The sequence below is a fragment of the Panthera leo genome, chromosome A1, assembly GCF_018350215.1.
Source record: "Panthera leo isolate Ple1 chromosome A1, P.leo_Ple1_pat1.1, whole genome shotgun sequence".
NCBI lineage: Eukaryota > Metazoa > Chordata > Mammalia > Carnivora > Felidae > Panthera > Panthera leo.
Window position 1 is genome coordinate 475,157 of NC_056679.1, and position 24,595 is coordinate 499,751.

The 24,595-nt window shown below is 37.0% G+C and overlaps 2 protein-coding genes across 11 annotated transcripts in view; one reads left to right on the forward strand and one right to left on the reverse strand.

Moving 5' to 3' along the window:
- The window catches only part of RNF17 (ring finger protein 17), a 112,544-nt gene extending 97,058 nt beyond the window's left edge, over positions 1-15,486 (forward strand). For both annotated transcript variants that reach the window (XM_042929185.1, XM_042930026.1), the window contains 6 exons: positions 1,799-1,915; positions 3,155-3,323; positions 5,889-6,024; positions 10,650-10,839; positions 14,768-14,867; positions 15,331-15,486. In XM_042929185.1, the coding sequence (XP_042785119.1) occupies positions 1,799-1,915; positions 3,155-3,323; positions 5,889-6,024; positions 10,650-10,839; positions 14,768-14,866 (711 nt within the window). In that variant the 3' untranslated portion in view covers position 14,867; positions 15,331-15,486. The remainder of the gene's footprint in view (positions 1-1,798; positions 1,916-3,154; positions 3,324-5,888; positions 6,025-10,649; positions 10,840-14,767; positions 14,868-15,330) is intronic.
- A 1,634-nt stretch (positions 15,487-17,120) lies between these two features.
- Positions 17,121-24,595, reverse strand: part of CENPJ (centromere protein J) — a 56,021-nt gene continuing 48,546 nt past the window's right edge. For all 9 annotated transcript variants that reach the window (XM_042936051.1, XM_042933906.1, XM_042931652.1 and 6 more), the window contains 6 exons: positions 24,393-24,457; positions 23,780-23,899; positions 20,628-20,768; positions 20,229-20,313; positions 19,805-19,925; positions 17,121-17,464 (listed from right to left, as the gene is read on the reverse strand). In XM_042936051.1, coding sequence (XP_042791985.1) covers positions 17,272-17,464; positions 19,805-19,925; positions 20,229-20,313; positions 20,628-20,768; positions 23,780-23,899; positions 24,393-24,457 — 725 coding nt within the window. In that variant the 3' untranslated portion in view covers positions 17,121-17,271. The remainder of the gene's footprint in view (positions 17,465-19,804; positions 19,926-20,228; positions 20,314-20,627; positions 20,769-23,779; positions 23,900-24,392; positions 24,458-24,595) is intronic.

Genomic DNA, 24,595 nt, shown 5'->3' on the forward strand with positions numbered 1-24,595 from the left:
TTATGTTAAGTGAAATAAGTAAAAAATACGGTATGATCTAATACGTGGAATCTAAAAAAAACAAAACTGAACTCAGATACAACAGATTGGTGGTTGCCAGGGGTAAGGGATGAGGAGAGGGGGAAATGCATGAAGGCATCAAAAGATACAAACTTCCAGATGTAAGTCCTGGGGATGTAATGTACAACATGGTGATTATAGTTAACAACACTGTATTGTATACTTGAAAGTTGCTAAGAGAGTTGATAGTAAATGTTTTTATCAGAAAAAAAAAATTTATAAATATTATGAGGTTATTGGTGTGAACCTTTTGTGGTAGTCATTTCAAAGTATATACATGTATTAAATAATTACGTTGTATACCTTGCACTAATACAATGTTATATGTCAATTATATTTCAATAAATCCAGAAAAAAATAGAAAATAAAGGTAAAAAAGAATGAAAAAATCTCCTGCCCATTTTTAGTTGGGTTGTTTTTGTTGAATTGTAAGAGTTCTTTATATTCTGTATATAAGTCCTTTATCAGAAATACGATTGGCAGGTATTTCCTCCCATTTTGTGGGTTATCTTTTCACTTTCTTAATGGTGTCCTTTAAAGCACCAAAATTTTTTATCTTGACGAAGTCTTTTTTTTTCTTTTGTCACTTGTGCTTTTTGATGCAGGAAGAGTTTTAATGAAAGTTTCATTATTAATAAGTAGAATTTTATTCCTATGATTATAAAAATAGCAAACTTACTGTCAAGTGCTTTGTAACAAATCGGTAAAATTTAGCAGTCATAGTCACTTTTTGCTGAACTCTACTAAGTGGTTCAGATAGATTTTGTTCTGTTTTGCCACCAGTTTGGAAATGTTAAATATTAATAAATTAATCTACAAATTTAAATGTGATTATTTTACTTTTTATGCTAATTACCACATTTAAGAATCTTTTAAAGCTTTCATTAAAAAAAAAAAAAAACACCCAGGGGAACCTGGGTGGCTCAGTCAGTTGAGCATCCAACGTCGGAACAGGTCATGATCTCCTGGTTTGTGAGTTCAAGCCCCACATCAGACTCTGTGCTGACAGCTCAGAGCCTGGAGCCTGCTTCAGATTCTGTTTCCCTTTCTGTCTACCCCACCCCCGCTCGCATTCTGTCTCTCTCTTGTCTCTCTCTCTCTCAAAAATAAATAAACATTAAAAGAATTTTTTTTAAAACATCCAAATTTTTATAATACCTTTGCGTTTAATAACTGCTGACTGCCAGGATCCTCTTGGGAATCACATAAGTTTTAGTTTTTGGTTATGCTTTTTTAGAGTTTAAAGACAGCACACTTTTTTTTTTTTTTTTTTTTTTTGACGATTTTAACTTGAATCTTCCTTTGGCATTTCATATATTATTTTAGTTTTTATTATAAGGTATATACTTATTCTAAAAATAAATACTGTAGAAATGCGAATAGAAAAAAAGTCCCCTTTCTACACATCAGATGCCCCAGTCCCACTAAGCAGTGACAATTACCATTAACTGTTAGCCAGTCTTCCGGAGTTTTGTGTGTATATGTAAATATGTATACATTAAAAAAAAAACAAAAACATTCATCTGAGTTTTTAAGCACACACAAAAATTTTTTAACTGGAGGAACAAAAGAGTGCTGAAGATCTTTACTCACATTTTGGTCCTAAAACAAAATTATTTTGTGGTATTCATTAAGAGAGCTTGCTTTCTGCTAATTGAAAATTAATTGGCACTGTAATGAATGTATCGGATTTCTGTAATAGCTGTTCTGAAATCTGAATTTGTTTTTGGTGCTTTAGGAATTGCTTTTGTCTGAAACAGAAACTCCTATTTTACCACCATACTTGCCTTCATCTCTGCCTCCCCCAGAAGAACTCTATGCTGTTCAAGTTAAGCATGTTGTCTCACCTAATGAGGTATGTGGTCTAAATGATCGGTTGTTGGTTAAAAATATAACAGGCAGTCTTGATCTTAAACTCGAGGATCAACTCTTCACACTTCTGTCTTCCTGATCTTAAATAATTGAAAATCAGTGACCTCCAGTTTGCCCAATGTGTCATTTCCTCTTCAGACATTTGTTAATAAAGCAAGTTTTTCAGGCAGTTTCTGTGTTTCCAGTATTGTGTTGCTTTAGTCATGTTTATATCAATATTTAGGTTTTTAGGGCAGAACTGTTTCCATCTATGAAATCTTAAACATCTCATTTCCGTGGCTTCTTCCCACACTGAACTCTAGCTGCTCTTTACCCTCCTCTGTTTTCCATGCCACTTACCGTCTTCTAACACACGGTGTCCCTTTCTTGCTATGATTGTCTGCTTCACCCTACTAGAATGTAGCTCCATGAAGACTAGGACTTTGGCCTGATTTGGTCACAGATGTGTTCCCAGAACTAGAATGCTGCCTGTTATATAATGGGCACTCAACAAATATTGACTGAATAAATAAGTTCACTAAAGAAAATTCGATTACATGATCTTGCCTAACAAGAAAGAAGTGACAAATCAAGTAGCTCAGGCCGTTCCTTCAGCTCTTTTCCATAGTAAACCGTTTTTCACAGGCGGAAGAATTGGCTATATAATTCTATCAGAGAAAATAGTGCACAGCTGTTGTTGGTTTTTGTAATGATTTCTTTTCCTTTTAGTTATTTATTTCTGCATCACAAATTACCCCAAACTTAGCTTGGAACAAAACCCACATGAGAGTCAGAAATCCAGGAGCTACTTAATTAGGTACTGGCTCCGGATCTCTCGCTGACGGGCTGCGGAGATGTTGGTGGTAGAAATGGCACCCAGGACCCACTTCCAAAAAGACTGTGCTGGGTGTGGTCTGGAGGCTCAGTGCTTTGCCCTGTGGGCCTCCCCGCGGGCTTGCTGGGAACATGGCGCATGCTTCCCTGAGGAGAGTTGCAGGGAGAGCATACGACCCAGACCGGGGCCACGTGTCTTTGATGCTCTGATCTCAGCAGTAACATATCATCACTCCTGTCACACTCTCTTGTTCACAAAGATCAACTCTGGTCTGATGTGGGAGAGGAACTGTGCAAGGGATCATCAAGGCCCTTGTTCAGACTGCCTGCTGCAATAATTTTGTCCGTATAAGTGAATACTAAAAATTACAAAATTCGAAAGTCTTTTCCTTCCCTTCTCCCCACTTAGGTGTATATCTGCCTTGATTCTGTAGAAAGTTGTAATCTGTTTAACCAGCATAGTGACACAGATGACAGTGGAGTTAGCTGGGAATCTGAGTCTGAAAGCCTTAACGAAGCACTGAGGAGGTTCAATAAGAATGTGGAAACATTTCCTCCGCTGACGGATTTTAGAACAGGTATGCTAAATTTTCTGAGTATAATAGGATCCTTAATAAAACCGTTGTTTTGTTTGAATGGACTTTTGAGGCTGGGCTATTTCTAATGTTAACTGATACTTGTACACTTGATGAGCACCATCTCTTTGAATCCACAAGACACTCTAGATGAAGTGTCGTTCTCATTTTCTAGATGAAGGGAAGTAACTGCCTTGGGGCATTTCCATGTTCCAGAACTCAGTCTGCATTGGAAAATTGACTGCATAAGATGATTTTGCTAAGCCTGAGGTTTTGCCATTAGCTCAAATTGTGAAAGTTGTCATTCAGACCTAAAAGACATTAATTTTAATTACAAACCACCTAAGTTGGTAATTTTGAAGTAGGGTATGGGCACTCAGATGTGTCCTGTCTTGTCAGCATAGGTCAAACAGTACTGTATATTTTTCTTCTAATCCATTCCTACCCATCTTTATTGTATATGTGATTCTTTTAAGAAAAAAAATGCATCTCATTACTGGTGTTGACAATTTCTGAAAACCAAGAGTGGTATCTATACATTTTTATCACTATGTGATAGATACAGAGATGTATTTTTTCTTAGTATTTTGTGTATCAGAGGATAAGCTAAAGCAAAGGAAAACATGAGCCTAAAATCTTACCTGATTTTACTCAATGAGATTTTAATTAGTTGTGACTCATGTTTGGCTGATAAACAGCACTCGCTTTCCCTCTGTTCTTCCCCCAAACTGTACATAGAAGTTTAGATGTCTGCTCAACGGTCCCCACACTGTAGGTGTTCCCTGCCCTCCCCATAGAAGGTAGCATTGCCCGCCACCCTCCCCTGCCCCATTTTTCCTCATGCGTACTGCTTCTTTTTCAAAAAGCACTGTGAGTTGGGACTCTCTGTACCTAATTGTGTCATCAGCAATTAGAAGGGCACCTTGTGCAAGCTAGGTGCTCATAAACATTTGTTGAAGGAGTGACAAATAAATTCATGATTTTTTCTTTTTATAAACTCAGATTTATAGCCTGGATGAGATAATTCCTTCCTCATTGTGTTCTTGTCTAAAGGGAAGTCACAGAAACCTACTGTGTGTAATGTGATTATTCATGGAGCTATACATATATTGTGCATTTTCTGTGGGTATTTTATCCTTCAGTAAAAGTTTTTTTTTTTTAATATGCATATGTACAAGTTGATTTGTAGGCAAATGCCTATTAAAAAGTTATTTTGTAGGTTAAAATAACATGACAACTAGGTTGGTTGGGTTGTTGTTTTGTTTTGTTTTGTTTTTAATTCTATTTTGAGATGAAACTTCAGCCATGTTTTTAAGGCTGGAAATGGTAAAAGTTGAAAGGACTGTTAACAGTGATTCAGTCAATTGCTTACTATGCAGACCGCTCTATTAGAGGAGATTCTTTACTGTTTCATTGATAATCTTCTCTATAAACTCAAGAAATTGTTTACAACTCTTTCATAAAAATCTCTGTACATTAGAGTTGTGTAGTATTTAAATACCATTTGCCCACAACTACACTTTTGTGGAGATTATGTAGAAGAGAATAGGATAACATACAGAATGAGAGGGGTGGAAGTAGAAGAAGACAGGAGCCTGAAGTATGCTCTGTCTACCCTGAAATCTAAAAGTGTATGAAGAAAAGGGAAGTAGATACTATACTAATTTTTCCAGTTTTACTCAAGCGTAGCATTCATTCATTAGATTTTTTACCAAGCAATATGGTACCAGATACCGTATTAGGAATACAAATATAGTTCTGCACATAAGAACTAGTGGGCTTGCTGAGAGGGGCATGAAAACTAAGTTCAGTATGAAAATAACAGCTTGCATTAAAGGTGTGTTCACAGTGCCGTAGGATCACAGAGAAACCAACGATTAGTAGTAGTCAGGGCTTTGTAAAATTGGAGCTGATCTTTGAAAGAGAGGTTTATCATTAAAGGGGGCATAGAGGAACATTCTAGATATGGGGAACAGCCAGGAGCTAAAGTAGAAGCTCAAGTGATTCTAGTTAGGTAACACTTGAGGATATGTGGTAGGAGATGGTTGGAGAGTAGATTGTGAAGAACCCTATATATTGCAGTACTAAGGATTTGATATTGGAGATGTTTATAATGCCGTTGAAGAATTATAAACAAGGGCAGTTGAATTTTTTAAATTTAATCCTGGTGGTTTTCTACAGAATGGATTGAAGGAGGACCAAATTGAAAGCAGGAATAGCAGAAAGCATCTTTTGCAGAAGGTGATGGCTCAAATGAAAAGACATTTGGGAAGTCTAAGATGCAAGGGCAGTGCAAGGATGGTCTAAGCCATGGGCAGAGGAACTAGGAACTGTGAGAATGGGAGAAGTACCTTTCTTCAGAGTTTAGTGCTTGGGAATTAGGAGAAACAGGTGCATAGACTGTAAGCAGAAACATGCAGGATCCAATGTTTGACAAACTGTTGAGTGTTTAGTTCTGAATGATGGGTTTATGGTGTTTACGTTTTCTTTGTACTTTTCTGTATTAAAAACAATTTTTTAAAGAAAATACAAAGCAATGTGATTTTTTCCTTTTTTCTGTCTTTCTAGAAATGCCTTGCCTTGCTGAATATGATGATGGCTTATGGTATAGAGCAAAGATTGTGTCTGTTAAAGACTTTAATCCTCTAGCTGTCCTGGTGCAATTTGTTGATTACGGATCAACTGAAAAGCTGACAATAAACAGGTTTTTTTTTTTCTTTTAAGTCAACTTAGTTGAATTAGAATTCTTAGAGCTTTTTAAAATAATTATTGGGAAAGTTTTGGTTCTTCTTATAAAATAAAAACTATTTTAAAGCTATTTATTTATTAGGATTTTTTAAATCTATAAGTCTCTTTATTGTAAAATATAACAAACTTTACCATTTTAGCCATTTTTTTCTTTTTTCTATTTTTCTGTTTCTTTTTTTTAATTTAATTTTTTATTTTTTTAAATTTACCTCCAAATTAGTTAGCATAGAGTGCAACAATGATTTCAGGAGTAGATTCCTTACTGTCCCTTACCCATTTAGCCCATCCCCCTCCCACAACCCCTCCAGTAACCCTCAGTTTGTTCTCCATATTTATGAGTCTCTTCTGTTTTGTCCCCGTCCCCGTTTTTATATTATTTTTGTTTCCCTTCCTTATGTTCATCTGTTTTGTCTCTTAAAGTCCTCATATGAGTGAAGTTATATGATTTTTTCTTTCTCTGACTAATTTCACTTAGCATAATACCCTCCAGTTCCATCCACATCGTTGCAAATGGTAAGATTTCATTGTTTTTGATTGCCGAGTAATACTCCATTGTATATATATATATATATATATATATACACCACATTTTCTTTATCCATTCATCCATTGATGGACAGTTGGGCTCTTTCCATACTTTGGCTATTGTTGATAGTGCTGCTATAAACATGGGGGTGCCTGTGTCCCTTTGAAACAGCACACCTGTACCCCACGGATAAATGCCTGTAGTGCAATTGCTGGGTCGTAGGGTAGTTCTCTTTTTAGTTTTTTGAGGAACCTCCATACTGTTTTCCAGAGTGGCTGAACCAGCTTGCATTCCCACCAAAAATGCAAAGGCATTTTGGCTTTCTCCGCATCCTTGCCAACATCTGTTGTTGCCTGAGTTGTTAATGTTAGCCATTCTGACAGGTGTAAGATGGTACCATTTTAGCCATTTTTAAGTATACATTTAATTGGTGTTAAGTACATTCAGGATGTTGTGCAGCTAATGCCACTGTCCATTTTCAGGACTTTTTCCTGATCCCACACAGAAATTCTGTACACATTAAACAATAACATTCCATTCCTTTTCCTTAGCTACTGATCACCTTTATTCTACTTTCTGTCTTCGTGAATTTGCCCTATTTTAGGTACCTTATATAAGTACTATCATAGAGTATTTGTCCTTCTGTGTCTGGTTTATTTTACTTAGGATAACATTTCCAGGGCATATTCAGTTATAGCATGTATCAGAATTTCATTATTTTTATGGCTAAATAACACTCCTTTGTATATACCACATTTGGTTTATTCGTATGTTGATGGACCCGTGGGCGATTTCCATCCTTTGGCTATTGTGCATAATGCTGCTATGGACATTAATGTACAAGTAGCTGTTTGAGTCCCTGCTTTATGTTGTTTGGTGTGTGTACCTAGAAGTGGAATTGCTGGATCATATAGTAATTTTGTTTAACTTTTTGGGGAACTGCCAAACTTTTCTGCAGTGTCTATACCATTTTACTTTCCTGCCAGCAATGCATAAGGCTTCCAGTTTCTCCACATCCTTGCCGACACCTGTTTTTTTTCTAATTTTTTTTTGTTTGTAATATTTGATTGTGGTAAAATACATGTATCATAAAATTTACGATTTTAACCACTTTTAAATGTACAGTTAAGTAATGTTAACTATACTTACATTGCTATGTAGCCAACCTCCAGAAATCTTTTCATTTTGCAAAACAGAACCTTTGTACCCTTTAAACAGTATTCCCCCTCTTTCGCCCCTCATCCAGTCCCTGGCAGCCACCATTCTACTTCTTTCCCTATGAATTTAACTGTTGTAGGTATCCCATATAAGTAGAATCATTCAGCAGTCTTTGTATAACTAGCTCATTTCATTTAGCATAATGTCCTCAAGGTTCATCCATGTGGTAGCATGTATCAGAATTTTCTTCCTTTTTAAGGCTGGATAATATCCCATCATTGTATATATTACCCTTTATTTATCCATTCATCCATTGATGGATATTTTTTTAATATAATTTACTGTCAAGTTGGCTAACATACAGTGTATGCAGTGTCCTCTTGGTTTTGGGGATAGATTCCCATGATTCATCGCTTACATACTAAACCCAGTGCTCATCCCAACAGGCGCCCTCCTCAATGCCCATCACCCATTTCCCCTCTCCCCTGCCGCCCTCATCAACCCTCAGTTTGTTCTCTGTATTTAAGAGTCTCCTATAGTTTGCCTCCCTCCCTCTCTGTTTGTAACTATTTTTTTTCTTCTTCCCTTCCCCCACCATCTTCTGTTAAGTTTTTCAAGATCCACATATGAGTGAAAACATATGATATCTTTCTCTGACTGATGTATTTCGCTCAGCATAATACCCTCCAGTCCCATCCACGTTGCTGCAAATGGCATGATTTCATTCTTTCTCATTGCTAAGTAGTATTCCATTGTATCTATAAACCACATCTTCTTTATCCATTCATCCGTCATTGGACATTTAGGCTCTTTCCATAATTTGGCTATTGTTGAAAGTGCTACTATAAACATTGGGGTACATGTGCCCCTATGAATCAGCACTCCTGTATCCTTTGGATAAATTCCTAGTAGTGCTATTGCTCCGTTGTAGGGTAATTCTATTTTTAATTTTTTGAGGACCTTCCACACTGTTTTCCAGAGCAGCTGCACCAGTTTGCATTCCCACCAGCAGTGCAAGAGGGTTCCCGTTTCTCCACATCCTCTCCAGCATATATAGTCTCCTGATTTGTTCATTTTAGCCACTCTGACTGGCATGAGGTGGTATCTGAGTGTGGTTTTCATTTGTATTTTGCTGATGATGAGTGACGTTGAGCATTTTTTCATGTCTTTTGGCCATCTGGATGTCTTCTTTGGAAAAGTGTCTATTCATGTCTTCTGACCACTTCCTCACTGGATTATTGGTTTTTTGGGTGTGGAGTTTGGTAAGTTCTTTATAGATTTTGGATACTAACCCTTTATACAGTATGTCTTTTGCAAATATCTTTTCCCATTCCATCGGTTGCCTTTGTTTTGTTGATTTTTTTTTTTTTTTCAGTCCAGAAGACTTTTATCTCAGTGAGGTCCCAATAGTTCATTTTTTCTTTTAATTCCTTTGCCTTTGGAGATGTGTCAAGCAAGAAATTGCCACGGCTGAGGTCAAAGAGGTTGTTGCCTGCTTTCTCCTCTAGGGTTTTGATGGTTTCCTGTCTCACATTTAGGTCTTTCATACATTTTGAATTTATTTTTGTGTGTGGTGTAAGAAAGTGGCCCAGGTTCATTTTTCTGCATGTTGTGGTCCAGTTCTCCCAGCACCATTTGCTAAGGAGACTTTTTTCCATTGGATACTCTTTCCTGCTTTGTCAAACATTAGTTGGGCATACATTTGTGGGTCCAATTCTGGGTTCTCTCTTCTGTTCCATTGGTCTATGTGTCTGTTTTTGTGCCAATACCATTCTGTCTTGATGATTACAGATTTGTAGTAAAGGCTAAAGTCTGGGATTGTGATGCCTCCCACTTTTGTTTTCTTTTCCAACATAACTTTGGCTATTCAGGGTTTTTGTGGTTCCATAAAAAGTTTAGGATTGTTTGTTCTAGCTTTGAGAAGAATGCCTGTGCAATTTTGATTGGGATTGCACTGAATGTGTAGATTGCATTGGGTAGTATTGACATTTTAACAATATTTGTTCTTCCAATCCATGAGCATGGAATGTTTTTCTATTTCTTTGTGTCTTCTTCAATTTCCTTCATAAGTTTTCTGTAGTTTTCAGCATACAGATCTTTTACATCTTTGGTTAGGTTTATTCCTAGGTATTTTATGGTTCTTGGTGCAATTGTAAATGGGAACGATTTCTTGGTTTCTCTTTCTGTTGCTTCATTATTGGTGTATAGAAATGCAACCAATTTCTGTACACTGATTTTGTATCCTGCACATTCATAGATATTTTGGTTGATTCCACATTTTAGCTATTGTGAATAATACTGATATGAATGTGAATGTATAAATATCTCTTCAAGACCCTGCCTTCAATTCTTTGGGGGTATATACTGAGAAGTGGAATTGCTAGATCACATACTCGTTCTATATTTAATATTTGGAGGAGCCAGCAAACTGTTTTCCATTTTATACCAGGTGTCCCAGGAGCTCCAGTTTCTCTCTACATACTCACCAACACTCATTATTTTCTGGGGTTTTGATACTAGCCACCCTAATGGGTTTGAGGTTACATCTCATTGTGGCTTTGATTTGCATTTCCCTGATGATTAGTAATGTTGAGTATCTTTTCATGTGCTTGTTGGCCATTTATGTATCTTCTTTGGAGAAATGTCTACTTTTTAATGTATATTTTCTATCATTCTGTAGGTTGTTTTTTCACTTCGTTGATTATGTCCTTTGCACAGTTTTTAATTTTGTTGTAGTCCAGTTTATTTTTTCTTCTCTTGTTTGTGCTTTTGGTGTCACAGCTAAGAATTCATTGCCAAATCCAATGTCCAAACCTTTATCCCTATGTTTTAGTTTTGGCTGTTAGAGAATTTTAATCATGACATTCTGAACATTTTAAGAATTTCTTTTGTGACAGATTGCGTCAGATTCCTCTTCATCTTATGCAGTATCCAGCCCGAGCCATAAAGGTTCTCTTGGCAGGGTTTAAACCTCCCTTAAGAGATCCGGGGAAGACCAGAATACCATATTGTCCCAAATGGAGCATGGAAGCACTGTGGGCTATGATAGACTGTCTTCAAGGGAAACAGCTTTATGCTTCTTCCATGGTAACTATCTATCTTAATTAAATCTTCTTGAAGCTATTTCTAGGGTCCCTATTAATTTTCTAAAGTACTTTTTTTTGTTGTTGTTGTTGTTTATTTTTGAGACAGTTTGAGCAGGGGAGGGGCAGAGAGAGGGAGACAGAATCAGAAGCAGTTCCAGGCTCTGAGCTGTCAGCACAGAGCCCGACATGGGGCTGAAACTCAAGAACCGAGAGATCATAACCTGAGCTGAAGTCAGAGGCTTAACCGACTGAGCCACCCGGATGCCACCCCTAAAGTGCTTTCAATCTATGCAAATCTAGATGCAAAAAAATTGCTTTTAAGCATATAAAGCTATAAATATACAAGGTTAATTTTAAGGTTTGTTAAAATTATGTTTTAGTTTATATTTAGCAAACTTTTATTATAAAATATCATTGATGTAATCAATCAATAAGATGACAATGATCAAGATGAGTGTCCTGTAGTCAAAGAATTCATAAGTCAATGAAGGAAATGAAACATTTGTAAACCATTAATGAGGTAGAATGAAATACAGTCTGTCATATCATAAAAGAAGTATAGGTAACTTGGGGAGATGGTGTATAAGGATTGATTATTTCCCGGGCACCTGGGTGGCACAGACATCTGACTCTTGATTTCTGCCCATGTCATGATCTCATGGTTAGTGAGTTCAAGCTCCACATGGGGCTCCACACTGTCAGCATGAAGCCTACTTGGGCTTCTCCCTCTCTTCTCTTTCTGCCCCTCCCCTGCTCATGGGCCCTCTCAAAATAAATAAATAAACTTTAAAAAAGGATTATTTCCATCTAAAGAGATTAGGATATATATAGTATTTGAACTCCTCCTTAGGCATTCAAATAATAAGTAACAATAATAATAAAAATAATAAAAAAGTAAAAACAATAATAAGGTAGGTCTGGGAAGTGAATTGAACTGTATCTGAAAAGTAGGAAAGACCAGAATAGGAATTCTGGTCGAAACCTTGAAAAGGATGGACGTGTACTAGTTTTGAATTTAATGCCGTAGAACTGATCAAAAAGTCCAAATAAACACACACAGCACTCACGTTCCACACCAAGCACACAGAGAGAAACATACAACACACACTGTACTTATAACATCTAAAATAAATGGCAAAGACACCCATGCACCACATATCACACATAAAATATACACCAAACATATACCGCACAAAAAACCATGTCATAGAACACACACTTACCAAAAACCTTTTACACAAACTACACATAAACCACAAACTTCCCACACACATCATAAAAAACCACACTCAGAGCACACACATACCACGTACATAAAACACATTACAGACCCACTTGAAATACAACAAACAAGAATTACACAAAACACACAAGACACACAAATACCGCATATCGCATGCATACCACACACATCCCACACAACCACAAGAATACCATTCACACACACCACGTATTCACTGAGACACCAAACATAACACATGAACAACTCAAAAGCACACAACACTTAACACACACACACACACACACACACACACACACACACACACCACCAATAACCTACACCACATATATAGCACTCACACCCCACACATAATACAGAGAAACATACAACACACACTACACATACAGAACACACACAAAAACCAAATCACCCAAACACCATATACTCATTCAATACATACCAACCACACAAATACATCATTCAACATTCAAACATCACACACCACACCTACATCATACCTACAACACATTTATACTATAAACTGCACACAACCCATTCATCACATATATACCATTCACACTGCACATACACCACACATAAATACCATACACCATATACTTACCCAACATATAACACAAACACCACACCAAAAACACAAGATACCACACACATATGCCACACATACCTGTCACACAGTACACATGTACCATGTGCACACACATATCACACAAACATCAAATATACAACACACACCAAACATATAGCACACTGATACACCACAAAAACACCACACACAAATATACAATATGCACTACAGAAATATCAGTCACACACCACATAGGCACCACATATAACGAACCCAACACTGGAACACCCACACCGCTCACAACAGACACCAGCATAAACCACACACTAAGGCGGGTAGCACACACACAAAACACAAAACACATAGGGAATATAAACACATACTGCATACCTGACACTAATACACTATTTACACACCACACATACCAAATATCTGCCACGCAAACACATCACACAACAAACACCATGCACACCACTCATACACCACACATACAACTCTTATACTACACACTTATACTACACACACTGCACACACGAGTATATGCCACATACACATACATGTTTGGTACACCATGCACATCTCACACATAATGCACACACATTACACACAACGCATACTACACACACACACCATGCCCCAGTCAAAACCACTCACACTGCTCATATTACCAGACACACACAACACACATACCACACAGTCCATACACACAGCACACAAGCATCACATACACCAAACATACAGCACACACGAACTACACATAACCCACATATAACACAAAAACCACACCAAAATATAGCACACTACAGAAATATTATTCATACACCACATATACACCACACACATACCAACATAACACATAAACCACACAAACACACACTAAAACACCACTCAGCACCACACATAACACACACAAAACGCACAACACATACAGAATACACATAACATACTGCACACACATTACCCACATATCACATACACACTACACGTACAACACACACACCACACCTATATCATGCATATAACACATTTATGGAAAAAAACAAAGGTTCAAATAAGAAAGTCCGGATCATGTTTAATATAAATATTCTTTCTTTAAAAAAAATTTTTTTAACGTTTTATTTATTTTTGAGACAGGAGAGACAGAGCATGAACAGGGGAGGGTCAGAGAGAGGGAGACACAGAATCCGAAACAGGCTCCAGGCTCTGAGCTGTCAGCACAGAGCCCGACGCGGGGCTCGAACTTACAGACCACGAGATCATGACCTGAGCCGAAGTCGGCCGCTTAACTGACTGAGCCACGGAGGCACCCCTAAATATTCTTTCTTTAGAAGATTAGCATGTCACAAAGGGGTGTCCCACAGGCAGAATCTAGCCTGAACCTGTTTTATTTAGTGCAGTGTTTAAAATTGGAAAAACTCACCCCCCAAAATTCTGTATTTCTAACTTCTGGTTAAATATTAAAAATTCCAGGAATCCTAGGTCTCCTGTCCAAACTGGCACTCAGCCAGAGTGGTATAGCAACAACCCCTTTGAATGGAAATACACTCTTTAATTCAGCCTGGTCCTCAACACTATTGTTTCGGCCCAACCTACCCAGGATTTGGGGATTCCTGACGTACTGGCTCTGACAAGAATGAGCTCTTAGTGAAACAACTAGAAAGTACATTTTGAAAACCTCTAGAGGTACATATCATGGTTCTGTGTGTGCAGAGTAAATAGCTTATGTATGGTTTCTCTCAGGAAGCCAGTGGAAACACAGAGTTGTAAGTATTTTTACAGATAAATGTATTTATTTACCACCATGAATAACATTCAAAATTTGGTCAGTTTATGCATAAAGGTACATGGGTAGAATATAAATGAATTTTAACAGGATGGTAGCGTTAAAGCCCATTGGCTCAATCTAGGTAAACTTTTGGGAAGACTTAAATTTTAAATAAAGTGTAAGAATGGAAAGAATGGGATTTAATAGGAAACCATCACAAAGACCTCTTTAAAGTATAAATTATTAATAAATTTGGAGAATGCCTTTTCCTTCCAGTGTGATACAGGCAAAATGTAGGAGAGAAAAGCCAGCAAAGACCTTACTATATTTTCTTGACAACTGTCTTTTAATTTTAGGCTCAGGCACCAGAACAAATAGTGATGTTATATGAAGATGAACAGTATCCAGTTCATATGTCATTAGTAGAAATGGGGCTGGCAGACCGAGACGAATGATGTGAGTATCATGACTTCTTGTTCACCCTTATGATCAGCATAAAGCATGCAACTAATATAGTGGAGATTAATACTAAATTGCCCATAAAAGCATCTTTGGATTTTCCTTGATTTCTCAAAGAATGATAACAAAGCTCAACAAGACTCTTCTAGACTTCTTTGTAGGCCCTTTTCACCTATTGAATACCAGAACCAGAGAGGATCTGCATCTGTAAGAATGCTTGGAATGGCTATCATGACTATTCATAGTACCAGATAGTTGTTGGGGCACTAGAAGTAATTTAAGCACACAAGGATATGGTATGCACAGAACACTGTTGAACAATCCATGTCCTAATAAAGCTATTGAACTGCTTGGGTAACCAGCTGTTTATTCATCCACATAAATGTACCAGGTGATTCAGTAACTAGTTTGAACATTAAATTAAGCAAAGGTTTTAAATAACATGCATTTTGTTTTTCAGGTATACACTTCAGAGCATCTATAGCAGCCCAGAAGAAGGTTTTCTGTTACATGTAGGCCATTTCAGGCTTACTTTTCTTGTTCTGCAGTTGTGCTGGCGTTTTTTTTTTCTCTTACATGTTAAACTATTAGGAATTGTTTGAAAAAAAATAGTTAATAAATATTTGCTTTCAAGTATTTTCTGGTTTTATTTTACAATAATTTCAAAAGCAAGTATTTTAGGCATATGAAAAAATGTAGCTCATTTTATAACGAATATATATTCAGTTTAAGTAAGGCCTTCTTAGTACAGTTGGAGGCTCCTGGAGTGACCTTCCCCAATCATTCTCTTCCCTGAAGAGGTGAACACTGTTGTGATTCTGGTGTTTATTATTCTTACGTTCTTATTTTGCTGCATATGAATGCATCCATAAGCAAGATATAGTACTGCTGTGTATATTTTTTTAATGCGTGCACTATCACACCTTTAATTTTCTCACTATTGGCACTGTTTATCCATGTTGGTATGCAGAGCTCTACTTTATTCACTTTCACTCTTCTATCTGTGCACATAATTATGTTGCTAGATATTTAGACTGTTGCCAGTTTTTTCTCAATTACAAATATGTGTACATGTTACGGGTTTTCTAGTATATGTACTTATAGTAGTGGAATTTACTAGGTCACGAGGTGATTGTTCTCCAAAAGGTGGTTTACTCCATTTACTACCATCAGTAGTCTGAGTCCCTTGGCAACATGTGGTGTGGCCAGTATATGATACTAGTATAAAAAGGTATCTTATTATTTCAATATGCATTCACTGGTTTAGTAGTCACTTATTTGCTTTTTCGTATCCTTTGTCCATTTTTGTGTTGAGTTGTTTGTAATTATGTTATCTGTAGGAATTCTTTACATATTCTGGATATTAATCCTTTGTCAAGTATGCGTGTGTGTGTGTGTATATATATATATATATATATATATATATACACACACATGGCTTATCTTTTCTTTTTTGTGGTATCTTTAGACACACCATTCATCAAACTGTTAAGGTTTGCGCTGTGCCTCATTTAAAAATCCTTCTCTATCCTGAGATGATGTATATAACTCTTTATTTGAGAAGTTTGCAACTTTTTTCATATTCAGTTCTTAAATCATCTGGAATTGATATATTTAGCTTTTTTAAAGTTATTGTAGTGACTACAGCAACCTGTAATTATTATGTAGGTGCCTTGTCCTTCCTTCAGGGACATCTTGCTTCTGTCAGCTTACAGTTTTATAGGTTATAACATCAGGGTACCTGTGGTTGTTCAGTTAACACCAGCTAGTTATTTTTCACACGCCCTCCATCCTCAAGTGTCCTATTCTGACCACTTACATATCCTCACTGTAACTTTTCTCCTGTGATGCTCTGTACTCACAGAATGAACTCTTCTACCTGTGTTGTTTGACCTATTTATATTTATTCATGGTTTTAACTTCCCATTCCATTATATTAAAGAACCTCTACAGTAGATAAATGCTTTAATTTTAGTACTAATTGAACACAGTATATTCTGACTGGAGACATTCTCTTATTCCTTGACTAAACTTTCTGTACAAGTCTTGTTCTGTGGCTGATGTGCTCATGAAAAATCTGTGCTATTGTATTTCTTGTACTTCTTGGTTTTTATAACCATCTTCAATAAGTAAGAGTCTCATTATTTTTACAGTCTACACAGTTCATAAAGTAATATTTCTTAGACATGCATTCAACTGTAGAAAAGACAGGTGAATTAAAAATGAAAGCTGTTCTTGTACATTTCAAAGAATATAAAAAACTATGATGTTTTATTTTATAATCCAAACATAATCTCTTCCACTTATATATAAATGAAACCACAGAATCCACAAGAAGTGTACATTTTTTGAGAAGAAAATCAAGTTAGTGTTATTTCATGATGAGTCACATATAGGATCATTACAATTTTGTATCCATTAGGATATTACCATCCTTGTCTTTAACTCTTATTCGACCAGATGTGTACTTTGTTTCTTGATGACCATTTGTATATACGGTTTTAACAGTGCCATCTGGATATTCCCGTCTCTTGAACTGGGCAGTGTGTAGTTCTCTTTGGCCATTATTAAACTCTATGATTTTGTTGCCATCTCTGTAAATTTAAAATAGAATTTATTTAAAAATATTAAATATGTAACAGGAAAATGATCTAAAAATGGCTTTTGATTCTGACAGTTCTCTCTTTTCTTAAAGCCTCCTGTGGTCCTTTCCTTGTACAATGCCTTCTTTGCAAATTCTTTCCACCCTGTTTCTGCTTCACGCTATTAGTTCCAATGATCAAATTAGCACTTAAATGTGCCCATGAAAAGGGGGACGCCTGGGTGGCTCAGTCAGTTAAGCATCAGACTTCAGCTCAGGTCATCTCATGGCTCCTGAGTTTGAGTCCCGTGTCAGGCTCTATGCAGTGACAACTCAGAGCCTGGAGCCTGCTTCAGATTCTGTCTCTTTCTCTCTGCCCCTCTCCTGCTCCCGCTCTGTCCCTCTCTCTCTCTCTCTCTCAAAAATAAACATTAAAAAAATAATAGAAAAGGAAAGGTGCCCATGAAAAGTTTTTTAATAAATTTATGTCGTGAAACTACAAAATCCTTAGGTTTGTTTTTTAACTTTAGATGTATTATGCATCTAAGAAAAACTGGGCATTGTATTAAAATACCGCTTTCAGTTTTTACCTTTATTCTTTTCACTAAGTTAAGTAATGCTTGCTCTTTATCAGGTTGGAAACGAGACTTTATATTCCTGGGAAGGGGCATGACTAGACTTAAGACCTGTTCAGAAGCCATGAAACAAAAGAAGCAGTTAATCCCAAGTGGACTGCTTGATGTGCATGCGGGACATTCAAACTGAACCCAAAAGTAGGTATGATGTGCTGTTAGAAACAAAGCAAGGTTTATAGATGGTGAATTACCACTTCTCCAAACTGTTTTTTTTGGTTATTTCTCAGATTTTATGTAAATGTAGTAGCTTTGCGCCACATTTAAGTGTTAGACTTAAAAGCCATTTTGAGAGCCACTGCTTTATCATGTGCAGCCCTGGGACCAGGGATTAACAGCATCACCTGAGACCTCATTAAAAATGCAAATTATTGGCATGGGGCCTAGCATTCTGCAATTGAACAATCCCTTCAGGTGGTTTTAATGCACAGTGAAGTTGAAGAACCACTGCTATAAATCAGAAATGCCAAAATAATCCTGAATGAACTAATATCTGACATTTGCCTGAGTTTATTTGAAAAAAGACTGGCCGTGAGTTAACAACTGTTGGAAAATGGGGGCGTCTGGGTGGCTCAGTCGGTTGAGCGTCCGACTTCAGCTCAGGTCAGGACCTCACAGTTGACGAGTTCGAGCCCCGCATCGGGCTCTGTGCTGATGGCTCGGGGCCTGGAGCCTGCCTCCGATTCTGTCTCCCTTTCTCTCTGCCCCTCCCCCACTCGTGCTCTGTCTCTCTCTGTCTCAAAAATAAACATAAAAAAAAAATAAAAAAAAATTGTTGGAAAATAGACAGATGAGTACATGGAGGTTTTCATATTTTCTTTTTATTACAGAAAATTTCAAACATAAGACTTAAAAAAAAAAGATGGAAGTCTCTGAAATTGTTCAGAGTATAATGTACAGATAAAATTTTTCGCAAATTTTAGAAGACATTGGTATTTATTTGGTTGAGCAGCAGAGAAAGTTTCGAACCATATTCAGGAAAAACACTACATAAGAAGTTGCTACATTATTTGAATTAGCATTTACTTTTTTTTTTTTGCTGTGTGTCACAGAATTCAAGTTAGTTAAATGCATGCACACTCTAGGAGAGGAGGGTGCAAACTAAAGTAGGACAGTGAACTTGACAAACCTTCAGCACAGTGAGTACAAGAAACTCTGTATTGTGGATTGAAGACGTCACTAGGAAGAATTCTCTAACTTCAAAAAATGTAACACTCAGAAGGATAAAGAGATTGTTATTTTAAAAAATTGAGTCAGGGAGGCCAGGGAAGTAAAATGCTAATCAGGCTGGGACAGGGAGATCCAGCAAATCAAAATATAAGCCAGAGAAGAAATAAACAGTCTAATTCAAATACTGCTGCCATTGTTTGGTTATTCTTAAAAACTGGGCAGCTTTCCTTCTTTGTGTCTTATTCACTGTTTTCCAGTTTCACCAAATTTAATTCTGTACAAATACTTGCCATTCCCCTTTCGTCATGTGCTATACAGACCTCCTTTAAGTTTCTGTAGAGTATATATTAGAACCTATACGTCTCTAACGAGATCTAAACTCCAAAATGCTGAAAACTCTTCACCTGCTCTCAAAGTGTGTATCTGTGCTCAGTGCTAAACTCACAAACATTCTGAATGACTTATACAAATGTTTTAAGACTTTCAAAATTCACTTGGAAACAGAAGTTGAAAATTGACAAATCTAGAAGCAAATTTAACAGGTATCATACCTTTGTACTCTTACAATTGTACCATCTGGAAAAATACTTTCTTCTTGTCCATCGGGAAATAGGTTTTTGATCGTCTGGTCAGGAAACGTGATTTCTTTTCTCCCGTTTGGGAAGTGTTTTTCTGTTTAAAAAAAATTACTGTAAATATTTTTATTTATTTTATTTTTCTGGGTTTTTTTTTTTTTAAGTTTATTCAGTTTTTAGACAGCGTGAGCAGTGGAAGGGCAGAGAGAGGGGGCGACAGAGGATGCAAAGCAGGCTCTGTGCTAACAGCAGCGAGCCTGATGTAGGGCTTGAACTCGCAAACCGTGAGATCATGGCCTGAGCCGAGGTTAAATGCTCAACTGACTCAGCTACACAGGTGCCCCTTATTTTTTTTAAAAAGGAAACCATTTAATTAAGAAAGGGCAGAACAAGTTTTTACCTATTTGTCCACTTGAGAAATGTAAGACTTCTAGACCTTCTGGGTAAGTAGTGTGAGTGGTCTGGGCAGATGCATAGTAGTAGATCTGTAAAGACACAAAGTCAGTATGCCTTTTCTCTGGAGATGTTTGTTTTCTTTTTTTTTTTTTTAACGTTTATTCATTATTAAGAGACAGACACAGAGCGTGAGCAGGGGAGGGGTGGAGAGAGAGGGAGACACGGAATCTGAAGCAGGCTCCAGGCTCCGAGCTGTCAGCACAGAGCCCGACGCGGAGCTCGAACTCACAAACCGTGAGATCATGACCTGAGCCGAAGTCGTTACCTGACCGACGGAGCCACCCAGCCACCCCTCTCTGGAGATGTTTAAGCCATGGAGAAAAACACTGCTATGGAAACCTACCACTCTCTCATCTGGCATGACTTGCTTCACGTCACCATTAAAGAAAGTGACGGTGACAGTCTTCCCATCTGCACTCACTTCTTTTCGAGTTCCATTTGGAAACAATATAACATGGCACCCATTCTTATAAACCTTTTCTATCTACAAAAAAAGAGAAACAAGATTATCAATATGAGAGATTTCCTCCTGAGACCATATGATAAAAATGTCCCTAACTCTTTTCCAAATTGACTACTTTGATATCTCTCATAATACAAGCAACACTGTCACAAAAGAAGAAAAGTTAATAAACTCCCAAGTATCAACACACCACCATTCTTATGTCACCTATTCTACCAAAACCAACTCATTTTTTGCTGAATTTTCTTTTTTTAGAGTATAGTTGACTGTACACAATATTAGTGTCAGGTGTACAACATAGTGATCTTACAAGTCTATCCATTCTGCTCTGCTCACTTGTGACTTTCCCATCGGTCTCCAAACTATTACAATATCATCAACTATATTCCCTGTGCTGCACCTTTCATCCCCATCCCCATGATTTATTCATTCCCTAACTGGAAGCCTGTTTTTCCCACTCCCCTTGACCCATTTTGTCCATCCCCCGAACCCTTCCCCTCTGGCAACCATCAGTTTATTCTCTGTATTTATAGGTCTGATTCTGCTTTTGGTTTATTTATTTAATTTTTTAGATTCCACATGAGTGAAATCATATGATACTCAGTCTGACTTATACCATCCAGGTCCATCCATGTGGTTGCAGATGGCAAGATCATATCCTTTTTATGGCTGTGTGATATTCCTGTGTGTGTGTGTGTGTGTGTGTGTGTGTGTGTCTGACACACACACATCTTCCTTATCCATTTATTAATGTACACTTAGTTTGCTTCCATAAATTGGCTACTGTAAATAATGCTGCAATAAACATAGGGGCACATACATCTTTTCAAATTCAGGTCTTCGTTTTCTTTGGGTAAATACCCAGTAGTGGAATTACTGGATCATACAGTATTTCTATTTTAAACTTTTTTAGGAACCTCCGTACTGTTTCCACAGTGACTGCACCACTTTGCATTCCCATCAACAGTGTACAAAAGGGTTCCTTTTTCCCCACATCCTCATTAACACTTTTTTGTCTTTTATTTCAGCCATTCTGACAGATGTAAAGTGATATCTCCTTGTGGTTTTGATTTGCATTTCCCTGACAGTGATGATGAGCATCTTTTCATGTGTCATCAGTATGTCGTCTTTGGAAAAATGCGTTCACATCCTCTGCCCATTTTTTAACTGGATTATTTGTTGTTTGGGTGTTGAGTCGTATAAGTTCTTCATATATTTTGGATATTAACACCTTATCAGATATATAATTTGCAAATATCTTCTCCCATTCAGTAAGTTGCCTTTTGTTTTGTTATTGGTTCTCTTTGCTGTGTGCAAATGCTGTGTGCAAAAGCTTTTTATTTCGGTGTAGTCCCAATAGTTTATTTTTGCTTTTGTTTCTCTTGTCTTAGGAGACATATCTGGAAAAATGTTGCTATGTCCAATGTCGAAGAAAGTACCGCCTGTCTCTTCAAGTACTTTTATAGTTTTAGGCCTCACATTTAGGTCTTTAATCCATTTTGAGTTTGTTTTTATGTATGGTATAAATAAGTGGCCCAGTTTCATTCTTTGCTGGTAGCTGTCCAGTTTTCCTAACGCCATTTATTGAAGAGACTATCTTTTCCCCATTGGATATTCTAGCCTCATTTGTCAAGATTAACTGACCGTATAAGTATGGGTTTATTTCTGGGCTGTCTATTCGGTCCCATTGATCTAGGTGTCTATTTTTGTAACAAACTAATTCCTTCGTCATGGTATAACCTCCATGCTGTTTTCTCTGAATTCATGAAAAAGACTTTTTACAGTTTATTTGATCAAAACAGGGTCACATACAACACTTGATATATGTCTTAAATCTCAACCTTTAACAGTCCCTGCCCTGCCCCTTTTTAATGATAATTACTTATTAAAGGAACTGGGTCATTAACCATATAAAATTTCCCACATTCTGGAATTGGTTGACTGCTTTCCCATTATGGTGTCATCTACATGTTCTCATATATCCTTATACTTCCTGGAAACAAACTAGTAGTCACATCTAGAGGTGTGATTAAATTCTGGTTGAATTATTCTGACAAGAATACTCTCTAGGAACTGATGAGAGCTGCTTATAGCTATACATTCAGAAGGCAATCCCCTGCTGTCCTCATGAACTCAAGACCAACTGAGTCACATTAGTTAGATCTGCCTTGAAGCCCCATCAACCTGTCATCCATGGGTTCATGGTTTTTCATGACTACTGCCCAGAACCTGTATTTCAGTTAGAGATTGCAAAGTAATGATTCTCGAGTTTTCTCATTCCTTTTCCATTTATTAGCTAGAATTCTTCTTAAAAAAAAAAAAAACAAAAAAAACAAAAAAAAACCTTTTCCTGTACCAACTCTGCTTTAGTATAACAAATTATTGGTGGGAAAGTCTAACTACTTCCTTTGACTATTGTTATTTTGTCCTTTCTCACTCCTCAAGACTAGCAGTGAATTTTGGCTTTATCATTTCAATTAAAATGGGTCAAATTAAGGTATTCAGAAAAGTAAATTTTCTATAAACCTGAGGAAAAACTACCTCATTCCCTCCCTGCTAACAAACCCTGTTTATGTCCCCCTTCCCTTTTCATTCTTACTTCTAGCTGGAACACTAAGCCAGGCGATTTCCTGCTCAAAACCTTTCCTAAGCACAAGAATAAAACTGTGCACCTAGAGATGGACAGAAAGGCTGCAGGAAGGATAAGGCCTAGAACAGAGGCTTTTAAAAAGTACCAAAGATTACAAAGGCTTTTTAGCTATGTTTAGAGAAAGAACAGAGTTTAAACAAAGAACTGTATTCCCTCCTTTGCTGTATCCCTAAACTAGAAAGGGCAACTAAATGCCTGTGTGTGTCTAGCATTTTTAGGAGTCCAAAGACTCAAGCTAAGGTCACACCCCAAGGAACTAAAGTTCTTAAGGTCCCTCAGTGGTCTGGAAGATCAATTATTTTAGAATCTTAAATGTTCCAATTCTACTTTAACCTATACTTATTTCTTATAATATTCATTATTTTAAAAAAAAAAGTTTAACCTTTCCATCAGGATGACTGATTTCTCCCTGGATTTCTTCTTTTTCCTCTTTTTTGTCATCCTTTTTATATTCAGGATCTGAAAGGTCCACTGATTCAGGGGGCTCCCTGGGTGAGGCAGTCTGTAAGGACAAAAGGCTCTCTTTCATCGGTCATAAAGGACGTGTAATAACATTTCAAGCAGCTAAAATTTACATTTATTTCCAAATGCCAGATTCTCCTATTATAGGATTTGACAGCTAGCATTTGGTGTTTATAAAAAACATTTACAGGGCGCCTGGGTGGCTTAGTCGGTTAAGCGTCTGACTTCGGCTCAGGTCATGATCTCACAGTTCTTGGGTTCAAGCCCCACATCGGGCTCTGTACTGACAGCTTAGAGCCTGGAGCCTGCTTCAAATTCTATGCCTCCCTCTCTTTCTGCTCCTCCCCCACTCATGCTCTGTCTCTCTCTCCTTCAAAAATAAATAAAAACATTAAAAAATAAAAAAATAAAAAAAACATTTACAATGTTAGGTAAAAAACCTTTATAAATGGTTTAGAAACTTAAGTCAGTTAACTAAGCAGTTTCAAGCCTGAGTAATCTATGTCTAAATATATAAAAATATAGAGATTTACTTGTCCCTTATCCAAACTGCCTAAGTCACGAGGAGGCACAGTCTTGGATCTTCGAGATGGATTACCTGTTAGAATATAATTGTCGGAGTTAGTTTTCATATTTAATTGAAAGTTTTAAATTTACTTAATATTATGGTCAAATATTTCCTTAGTTCATATCCTTTTGTGAACTGCTATCCTTTACCCATTAGCTAAGGAAGTCT